We start from the raw sequence: 11,441 nt of genomic DNA, 5'->3' as shown, positions 1-11,441 counted from the left end.
GGAGCGGGTAAATGCTATAGCCACTTTGGATGAGGTAAAGTTGGATCCTAGTGAAATTGATAAGATTCCCTTCCACTCAGCAATTCTGCTTCTGGCTGTGTTTCCACGGAAAGGCTCACACACGTGCACCAGAAGGCAGGCACCAGGGGCTCACTGAGGCCTTGTCTGTGATAATGAAAAATTAGACACAAGCTATATACCCATCAGCAAGGAAATGGATGAAAAGATAATACAGTATGTTCCTATATTAGAATACTATATAAGGCAGGTTCATATATATCAACATTAGCTAGAAGTAAAAAGTCATACAGTTGAGTGAAAAAAGCAAAAGCTTGTTCATTGAACCTAAAATTAAAATGACCACCACACACAAAGCAACAATTCTATTGCTTATGGAGACATATATATGTAAGGTATAAAAATGGGCTGGAAGGAATAAATTTCTGTAGAAGTGGTCAACTTTAGTTGAAATGTTTAATTCTTTAATAAGAAAAAAAAGAAGCAAATATATCTTAATTGCTGATTTGGGGTGGTATAAACTTGGATATTAGGGTTCCCTGTAAATTTCAGAGCATTTCCATTTCTGAAGAAAAGTATAATATGCCAAGGTAAACGTAAGATAGCTTACAGATCAGACAGTGGAAACTGGCCTTATATAACTGGCCGAGGCACCTAATTTTAGGGCTGTCACACACATCTTTGTTTTTTTCCCCAGCATTCATTTTGTTTCTCAGCAGTTGCATTTTGCAGGACCCTGTCCTCTGCCCATTGCATCTGTTAGTCATTAGGATGAAGGTGATAGCATATGCCACGGCCCCTGGGGTGATTCATTCAGGTTTAGCTTCAGAGGTAAACAAGTACAGAGACTGTGGTTTCAAAAGCACCTGACCAGATCTCCCATCCTTTTGAGGTGTTAAGTTGGATTAAATGTCTTCATATCCACACCCTTGCCCTTCCCCCTTCCCCCTTTGTAAGTATATTGATTTTATCCTTTAAAGGAACAGTTGCACATTCTAAAATGTAGAAACCAGCAGGGTTACTATCAGGCAAAAGGTAGCTTAAGCTTATTGATTTTGGGGGGGGGGGGTCATTAGTTTTATGCTATTAATAACATAGGAAGCAGAATATCTTAACACTCCAATGCAGAAGCTTCAACATACACCTTCTTCCTATAGGAGAATTTTTCTTCCTCGTTCTTTTGTAATCAGGCCTGGCCACATGATTTAACATTGGCCAGTGACAAGTAAACAGAGTGACACAGTTTTCCCAGTCACTGCCTCCTTTACCACACTCTTCCCCTCTGTTGTAGTTGAGACCCGGGCTGCCCCATCAGCTTGGGTTCCAGGATAAGGACAAAGATGATGCACATCTACTTGTATGACACTGAGCTGGAAGATGAGAGGAAAAAAAATCCCTTGTTGTTTTATGCCCCTGAGATTTGGGGCTTGCTTGCTATGTGTCATAACCTAGCCCAGTGGTCGGCAAACTGCGGCTCCTTGAGTGTGGCTCTTCCACAAAATACCACGTGCGGGTGTGCACATACAGTGCGATTGAAACTTCGTGGCCACACTCAAGGGGCCAAAGAGCCACATGTGGCTCGAGAGCCGCAGTTTGCCGACCACTGACCTAGCCCATCCTGGCCTCACTGAGAAGGTAACATCTAAGCAGAGACCTGAAGGAGGAGAGGAGACCAGCCATGCAGATACGTGGAGAAAGCACGTTCCACTCAGAGAACAGCAAGTGCAAAGGTTCCAAAGAGGGAGCTTGCTTTTTTTTTTTTTTAAATAAGCAAAAGTTTATTTAGAAAGTCACAGAGGGGGAAGAAATGGGTTCAGGAAACAAGTTACAGAGGCAAAAGAAAGGCCCTTGGAGCTTAGAAGAAAGAGAAAGGTAAAGGTACACAGCCTCAGGGGAAGAAGCCAGGGACTGGAAAGGCTGGGGCAGTTTCCATCCTAAGAGTTTTTAAGGGTGGGGATTTTAGGGGAGGATCTTAATAGAATAGTCATCAGCTTTTCAGGTACATCTTTTCAGAGTCATGGTCTCTACTGGTAGGTAGGCACCAGCACAGGGGGTGTTTAGTCATTGCAGCTGGTCCTGAGGCAGCTATGGCATCACTTGTCTGATGTTGCTGCTTTTCTGGGCCTGGAGCTGAAACACAACTGAGGCCTAGATGTATTTGATGTGGGTCAGAACCTATTGTCCTGGGGGCTTAATGCTTAAGGGCTATTCTCCGGCCCCCTTGTTTGTTCCCCTCTAAGGGGTCTAACTGGCATGACTAGCAACATGCCAGGGGAGGGAAGGTCAGGGAGGTCTGAACCTCGTGACCTGATATGCTAGGGGAGGGAAGGTTACCCTTGGGCGAGGTCCTTGTTTTCCTTGTTTTGTGCATTGCTATACACCCGGGAAGTTCTGCCCTGGTGACCTTGTGCACCTGACCTATCTGCTCTGCTCATGTCTGTCTGACTCCTACCACATTCCCCCATGAAGGAAGGGAGCTCTCTTGATGCATTCAAGGACTGGAAGGAAGCCAGAGTTTTCAAGGCAATGACGCCAAAGTGCGAGCAACCAGTCAGACTTTCACGCAGCCTGTAGGGCTGGAAATAGGGCTTAATCTTGTTGATCCTGTTCACTCCTCTATGGAGTGGGAAGGCGGGAGTGAGAGAAATAGAAGAGGGGATGAAAGAAAAGAAAGTGAGATCTGGAGCAGGCAGAGGCAGACGAGGAGAGCAGGGCCCCCAGATCCACGGGCCACAGCCCCTCATATATTAAACTGGTAGTGTCACCGTGTGGAGAACTTGTGAGGCCTCTGAAGTTTGACCACTGCCATAAAGAAAGTGAGTCCTTGCATCCAAAGAGCGCTAACAAGTGACCATTGATAACCAGAACATCCCTCTCCCCCATTCACCTTGTTCTTCTCATGCCCATGAATTTTTCTTAGAGCCACACAGAACCCAGGCAACCTCCAACAGGCAAACCAAGGCAGCAGGGTTTGTCTTAGAAGTGTGCTGGGCAGTGCTCAGCAAAAGGGGCAGCTTCCCCTCTGAGCAACATAGGAGACTGGGCATGCCACATATTACTTCTTTCCTTAAGTCCTGATAATTCTCCATGTTTTAAAATTAAGGCTCTGTGCAGACTTAAAACCACAGACCCTCCGAATTAGCAGTTGGTAGTAAAAGAAACGCTGGGCAAATAAGGCTGAGTGGGCAGTGATTGATGCTGATGCAAGAAGGAGACAGAATTCTAAATATCAAATTTATGCAGAGGAAACTTGATAGAGTTGCAGAGGTAAAATCCTGCTGTGTGTATCAGCCACAGAAATAGCCAGGAAGATTCTCTGGAAGAAACCCCTGTTATCCACTTGGGTTTCTAAAATCTAATGGCGTCTCTCGCAGAACACAACCATTAATCTCAAATGCTCCATGCTAATTGGTTGTCTCAGATTACTGAACTCAAATTAGCATCTGTAACTCCTAAAGATATAAAAATAGGTCTATAAGAATCTCAAATATCTGTATGTTTTCTCTCTTTGGTCAAAAGCAAAGTTAACAGCCCTGGCCAATGTGGCTCAGTTGGTTGGAGTATTGTCCTGTACACAAAGGCTAACACGGGCCAAATAAACAAGGTTTAAGATTATGTGGGCCACAAAAAAAAAACACAAAAGCTTCAATTTTCATAGAAACGTAGGTTTATTTCGATAGAGACATGCTGAATACAAAGGGCTGAGTAATCGTTAACATAAAATAATAGAACATTTTAGCCCTATCTGGTTTGGCTCAATAGATAGAGCGTCGGCCTGCGGACTGAATAGTCCCAGGTTCGATTCTGGCCAGGGGCACATGCCTGGGTTGCTGGCTCGATCCTCAGTAGGGGGCATGCAGGAGGCAGCCAATCAATAATTCTCTCTCACCATTGATGTTTCTATCTCTCTCTCCCTCTCCCTTCTTCTCTAAAATCAATAAAATATATTTTAAAAAATAGAACATTTTAATAAAAATTAATGTTTTTTCTTGAACATTAACTTACCAGACACTGAATAACTGCACAAATTAATAAGCATAACACAAATAAACTTATTTTCCTTGTTCTCCGAAAGCGAAATATTTCCTGTTGCGCACACCAAACAAGTCAGTCCTAAACTAATGACATGGCAATTGGCTGCTAAGATATTCACTGCTAGTATTAGTGGAAAGAAATGGTGTGCCTGCGCTTAAGGTGCCTAAGGGAAATGAATGCAACACGATTATAGTAATCAGTCATTAGCGAACGTTATAGTTCGTTATTAATAATTATGTATAACAGGATATTGTAAAAGTTAAGTTATGAGATTTTTATTAAAACATTTCTCACATACCGTTATATGGCTGGGCCACAAAAATATTTATTGTGGGCCACATGCAGTCTACAGGCCTCGGGTTTGACATACACTGAAGGGTGTGGGTTCAGTCCCCAGTAGGAGCACGTGCAGGAGGCAGCCAATCAATGTTTCACTCTCACATCGATGTTTCTCTCTCTCCCTCTCCCCTCTCTAAAATCAATAAAAGCATGTCCTTGGGTGAGGATGACAAAAAAGAAAAGTTAAGAAACAGATGTTCTGGTAGATAGGTGGCCTTAACACAGTGCATGCAAAAGCATTGTCATAGAAAGCCCTGTCCTCCTTTTCTTCTTATTAATTCCTAAAGAAACTTTATTTGTAATTGAAAGCCTATCGAAATGAAAAGGGAAGTTCCGTCCAATTTAAGTAATGCCAGAATTAGGATTGGTGGTTAGGCCCTTGCTTAGGAAAAAAACAACACAAAAAACTCAAGGTCTGAGAAGGCAGGAATGCATAATACGAATGGGTACAAGCAAGAAATCCATTGTGCAAGAATCAACAGCAAAGGCGAGCTCAGGGCGAATCAATATATTGCGATGCAGTAGGATTCAGCCTTCACTTCCCACTCCTTCTACAATCCATCCTTGAGCCAGAGTTCCTGAGAGAGTAAGGGGCACTACTGGAATTTGGGGACATTATGGTTCTTGGTTTATGGAATTATCCTCTACATCAGTGATTTTCAACCTTTTTCATCCCGTGGCACACATAAACTAATAACTAAAATTCTGCAGCACACCAAGAAACATATTTTTTGCCAATCTGACCAAAAAATGGTATAATTTTGATTCATTCACACCAGTCAACTATTGCTGTGTTGACTGTTGTCATTTTTATATTTGACAATCTCAGGGGAAAGAGGTCAGTGCTCCTGACTAAATAGTCAGATATTGCATGTTTTTTTGTTTGTTGTTGTTTTTTAATATATTTTATTGATCTTTTTTTACAGAGAGGAAGGGAGAGGGATAGAGAGTTTGAAACATCGATGAGAGAGAAACATCGATCAGCTGCCTCCTGCACACCCCTTCCTGGGGATGTGCCTGCAACCAAGGTACATGCCTTTGACCGGAATCAAACCTTGGATCCTTGAGTTCGCAGGCTGACGCTCTATCCACTGAGCCAAACCGGTTAGGGCTGGTATTGCATGTTTTAACAATTCTTCTAGCATGCCGGTTGAAAATCACTATTCTAACTTGTAGGATATTTATATCCTTGACCCCATCACTAAATGCAAGTAGCATTTTCCAATCACTGGCACAAAAACATCCCCAGTCTCTCCCTAGAGTAGACATTATAGTCCCAAGCTGAGAGCCCTATAAGTCAGGGCTATATCAACAGGTAGAATATGGTGGGGCTTGAACATAGCTGTGAGAATGCAACATTGAGCAGCAATTGACCAAGTTATCAAAGATCCATCCTTCTGTCTACATTTAGTGCATTAGGAAAAGAGAAGCAATTAGCTTTATTTGCTGGTGAAGAAACAGTGATGTCCAAAAGGCCACACCAGACACATGATTAAAGAGATGGCTTTGTAGTTGGCAGTAATGCAAATTTTAAAAGGAAATCAAAGACTGAAATGAGCTGGAGGCAGGTTCAAAAGAACTGACTGAAGCAGTGACTGATTCAACCCATATTGTTATTGCTCTTTGGAAAGAAACTGGGGGGAGCTGGGTGTCTTTGAAGATGAATTGCAGTCTGCTTGACATTTGCAAGAAAAATAGAGAAAACAGGCTAATTTTTTTTTGGATTCTTTTGGACACTGAGTTTAGGACACGTAATTTCAAAAATTAAGTATAATAATGAAACTCCGATGAAAACTTAAAATCCTGCATATCAAAGTTGTTGACCAGTTACTTAATAAGTCCATGCTATGCTCCTTGGAATGTTCTGTATAGATGCTGCCTCAGGTGGGCAGTTTCAGGAACTCTCCAACTTCCCCAGTATTGCTATGGAGCATCTCCTTCTCCCTTTCATTCTTCCCACTGACAACTAAACACAACACATGATTTTCAACCAGACCTTTTTGCTACAAAGAACATGATCGGGACTGCTTGATGGGGGCTAGGATTAGATGGCAGTAATGTTGTCCCTGTTAATTTCCTGATTTTGATGGTTGCGTTGGGGTTATGTGGGAGAATGTCCTTGCTGGTAGGAAAGTCAGGGTGGGTGTCAGGCTGGCAAATAATTAATGAGAAATAGTTGTTTGTATTGTACTTGCAAGTTTCCTATGAGTTTGAGATCATTTCAAGAAAAAAATTAAAACAAACCTCTGGAGAGTAATTGTAAAACTTCTTTTGGTGGCCTACTTATTATTAAAACAAACAAACAAAAGACTTAGCCCAGGGCTTGGCAAATAGTACTCGCCTAATGAATGGTACTGCTGTTAGAGAGCCAAGGGAAGGGGCGAAGGGGTCCTGCAGTGGCAGGGTGAGGGGGTCCCTACCCATCTGCTTCCCCACAGATGATCGGTCCGGGGGCCATAAGGGAGGAAAACAGGGGCTGAGAGATTGAACCTGCAACCCAAGTACGTGCCCTTGACTGGGAATCGACCCCAAGACCCTTTGGTGTGTGGGCCAACACTCTACCTGAGCCACACCGACCAGGATAACGATATTTTTATTATAACTACTAATTGAGTAAGTGGATGGGGAGTGGGTGTGTAGAATTAAAGCTAGTAATTAATTACAGCATATATTAGAGCAAAAAAGGGAAAATATATTATTTTGATTTAAAGTATAACAGTTTAAAGCATAAAGCTGGTGGCTGTATAAGGAATTCAGCAACTTACAAATTATTTGTGCAAAATTTTTTCTAGAAAAAAATGATATGAAAGTTCTTTGTTTCAAAAGACTTAAGAGATTCCTATGTTAAGAATTAGGGTGCCCAGAGAGGTACAGAAAGTTAGGTCAAGAACTAGGATTTGGCTCCAATTCTGGTTTCTTACTGTCTATTATTAAATCTCTTAGTTTATTTGTTACTCTTCCTTTAAAAAACAAAAAGGTGGTTTTAATTTAGAGATAAAGAGTCTATAGGATTATGTAGGGCGTAAAGAAAGAAATATCTGAGCTGTGTATATGCCCAGAACTGTCTGCATTGGGGGTCTGCACTGTGTCTGTGCAGTGCATCCCTTTGGCATCTGGTGGAGCCCATGAACGCAGAATAAAGTTTTTAACTGCATGAAGTAAAACATATAGGCTTACCAAGGGAAAACACTAAAATGTAGCTATTAAAATACGTAAAGAACAAAATGTGTGATATTGTAATGAATATATGTTTTTTAAATTAATGTTTAAATAATAAGATCTAGCGTCAGGACCAATAACTGTGGTGATTTCATAGTGGTTGTCTTAGTCTACTTGGGCTGCCATAACAAAATACCATAAACTGAATGGCTTAAACAAAAGAAATTATTTTCTCACAATTCTGGACACTGGAAGTCCGAGGCAGGGAATCAGCATGGTCAGGTGTGGTGAGGACTCTATCCCTGGCTTGGAGAAGGCCTCCTTCTTGTTGTATCCTCAATGGCCTTTCCTCAGTTCCTTCACATGATGAGAAAGAGGGGGAGAGAGAAAGAAAAATGAGAGAGGTCTTCCTCTTCTTAGAAGGCCACCAATCTTATCTGATTGAGGCCCCACCTTTATGACCTCATTTAATCTTAGTAACCTCCTAAAAGGCCCATCTCCTTTAAGGATTAGGACTTTAACATATGAATTTTGGAGAAACACAGTTCAGTCCATAGCATAGTGATGGGCATACGTGATATTTCAAAACATGTTCAACAAACTATAATGTGATATAAAAATAGCTGTGATCTACTGGTGATAAAGTCACACGTATTGCTGCTAATGGGTTTATTGCCTACATTCATCACGGAAGGAAATGCGTGATTTTAGGTAGAGGTTAGTGAAAATAAAGATATGATATTTTCCCCATCCAAGTTCACAGCCACTCTGAACTTCTTTACAAGGACCTCAGGTTAGGAACCCCTGAAACATGTTCTTGTTTTGGGCAAACAAGTGGCATACCCCCAGGACGGTGGGAACAGATTCAGAAATCATCTGATTCTGCCCATTGCCCATTACCCGGGAGCAGTAAGTGTGTTGTGTTAAGAAGAGACATCACCTGCTTTGGGCTGGCTTTCTGATATTTTTGAGTATGTGTTTGAGTATTGGGATGTGTTTGTCTTACAGACAGCGGTCACCTAAATACTACACAACATGACTCCTGGGCCTCTGAGAACTTCTGGCTCGATCCTTCTGTGAATGGCCAACCAGAGACCAAGGCAGAGGATGAGGAACTTCGGAAATCCCTGGATAGACTCTATGAGATGTTTGGCCACCCACCACCAGCCTCTCGAAACCCACTCTCTGCATCTGTCTGCCAGCGCCTGTCTCAGAAAATCGACGAACTGCAGGGCCAGGAGAGCCAGAAGTACGCCCTCCGCAGTTTTCAAATGGCCCGGGTCATTTTCAACCGGGATGGCTGCTCCTTGTTACAGAGGTATTCCAGGGACGCCCGATTCTACCCGCTGGGAGAAGGAAGTCAGTCTCTGGATGACGAAAAGCCGACCCCAGGACTTTCCAAAGACATTGTTCGTTTCCTCTTGCAGCAGAATGTGATGGAAGACCCATAACTGGTGCCTGGTGGCCAGAGCAGGCCACTGTCAGTGCACCACCCAGGTCCCCTCCGGTCTGTCTTGCCAGCTGTGTGCCCCGCCCCCAGCTAAGTGCTCTGCAGCCAACAGCTGGCATCTGTGACCAAGTATTAGAGGCTGGTCAGCCCAAATAGAGAGCCATCGGCGCCTGGGAATTTTACAGCCCCCGTGGCCACATGCCCTCCTACCTTTCCCTTTGGCCTGAGGCCAGTGATGGACTGGTTTGGGAGTTCAAAAAGCCCAGCTTCCTTGTCTCAAAGGAAGACATGCTCTGTGGCATAATTTACTCTTTGGAGCTCCAGGCCGATGCTGTCTTTCCATTCATTCACCTATTGGTGCCACCTATGAGCCTTTCCTCAATAAATCGCTTGTACTGGAATCCTTGACTCAGAGTCCACTTCTGGGAGAACCAGACCTAAAGGAACAGGCTTCCATCAGATGGATTTTTTGAAGGGAATAAAACTATGCTGAATCAAGTAAAGAATTATACCATGTCGTAAAACTGTGACCACGCGATTGAGAGCGTCTGTCCCAGAAGAATACAAAGATTTCAATACGCTTCCAAAAAAGTGCTTCCCATCTTAGTCAGGCCCTTGCCTCTCCAAATCCAGAACTGCCTGTTTTATAATACCACCTGGGAGTGGAAGGGACATGTGGACCTCCTAAAATAACAGCTAGGATTTGCAAATTAAAGAAAAAATAAAGTCTCTCCGTCTCCGCCAGATTGCAAATGTGAAAGGTGAGGAGAAAATAAAGGTGCTCCACACACCCAAGTACGCGCAAGCTCAGGATGAGGGGCTGGGCGGGCCAGTGGCCTCATCAGCTTGTGGTGGGAGAGAGAGAGGAGTCCTTTGCCCAGGTGCACTCCTTCCTCTGGTGGTTTCTGCCTTCTGCCTGCCGCCAGCACCTCTGCCACCTTCTGAATGGTTGACCCCCTCACCCCTGCCCTGTCCTGACTTCACCAGGGAGTGGCTTTACCTTTTCTTTTTAGATTATTTTTTAAATTTATCTCTTAGTTATAGTTAAAAAATACAATATAATATTATATTATTTCAGGCATATAACAGTGATTAGACATTTATGTACCTTTTTTAAAAATACGTTTTTATTGATTTCAGAGAGGGAGAGAGAGATAGAAACATCAATGATGAGAGGGAGTCGTTGATTGGCTGACTCCTGCATGTCCCTTACTGGGGAATGGAGCTCGCAACTCAGACATGTGCCCTTGACCAAAATCGAACCCAGGACCCTTCAATCTGCAGGCCGACGCTCCATCCACTGAGCCAAACCAGTTAGGGCGACATTTATGTACATTATGAAGTGATCCCCCAATCAGTGTGATATCCATCTGACATCATACAATATTATTGACTATATTCCTTGTGGCTTTAAATCGCCGATGCAGGCTTGTGCTGGCAGGTGCTCTGCTCCACAACCATGTCCTGAACCCCCATTTGAGACTCAGTTGGTAGATGACGTCACCTGGGACCAAGCTCCCTGCAACTGTCATTGGAAGCCTCGCAGTAATCCTTACCTAGACAGTTCTCCAAACAAACTGCATTGACAGGAAAGGGTTATATCAATTGTTTCGGGGGGAACAAGAAGAGAAGCTGGCAATGCTGTGCAGTTAGATTTGGAGAAACTTCTGATGAAATTTAATTGGCATAAGATCCCCTAAGCTTTTCAGAAACCGTATTAGGCAACTAGATCAGCCTAACCGTGACCATTCAGATTGAATGTGTCCTCGCAGGCAGGTTCCTTGGGGACTCTTGGATGGAGACAGAAGCCTTTTAAAGGTCAGGAAGGTCAGACATAAGAAACATTTCAGACGTAAGACACAGTTCCACACTGACGTGCAGAGGCACCACTGGAAGGAGACCTAAGTGGTAGGAAACAGGAAATGAACAGGCCTCTGAGAGACTTGAGAAAACAAGCCTCCCGATGTTCCTCCGACCAGCAGTCTTCCCCCGCGGGCCTCTCCTATTCAACTGGCCCCACATAGTCTGAAACCAATGGGACTTATAATAGAAAATCTACAGGTTGAATTGGAAGGTCAACCTAGTTTTATTGTTTTTTAATGTGAAGCTAATTAATAGATGCCCTTGAAGAATGTTGTAGTTCTTAGTATCATGCAGTCACTGAAATATTGGAGATTAGTTTCCATGGCTACCAACAAAAAAGAAACTGACTTATTTTATACTGTTTTTATTTTTTTCTTTCCTAATTGAGATTTTATTGTTTGTCTTGAGGATCAGTACACAGACATATCAATTTGTACACAATTCTTAGCATACGTACCCAAAATGCAAAGTCATGTAGTTGTGATTCTTTTCTAAACAGTTATTCCAGTGACTTTCCAGCTTAAAATGTAGAGGCTAACTTTCCTTAATAGAGTATCAAGTACCAATATCTTCAAAT

At 43.0% G+C, this 11,441-nt stretch overlaps 1 protein-coding gene across 3 annotated transcripts in view; it reads left to right on the top strand.

Moving 5' to 3' along the window:
- Positions 1 to 11,441, top strand: part of LOC102244543 (chromosome unknown open reading frame, human C20orf196) — a 79,366-nt gene that overhangs the window by 63,839 nt on the left and 4,086 nt on the right. Inside the window, exon 3 of one of the 3 annotated variants that reach the window (XR_001363789.1) lies at positions 8,560 to 9,762. Coding sequence is in view for 1 of the 3 variants with exons in the window: in XM_014546479.1 (XP_014401965.1) it covers positions 8,560 to 9,002 (443 nt within the window). In the remaining 2 variants the exon portion in view is untranslated. Of the gene's footprint in view, positions 1 to 8,559; positions 10,034 to 11,441 lie in introns of those variants that run through there. The other 2 variants (XR_001363790.1, XM_014546479.1) reach the window with 2 other exon arrangements.

This window comes from Myotis brandtii, unplaced genomic scaffold (assembly GCF_000412655.1).
Source record: "Myotis brandtii unplaced genomic scaffold, ASM41265v1 scaffold45, whole genome shotgun sequence".
Lineage (NCBI taxonomy): Eukaryota > Metazoa > Chordata > Mammalia > Chiroptera > Vespertilionidae > Myotis > Myotis brandtii.
The sequence above is the reverse complement of the archived record's forward strand: the minus strand, read 5'-3'. Positions and strand labels throughout refer to the sequence as shown.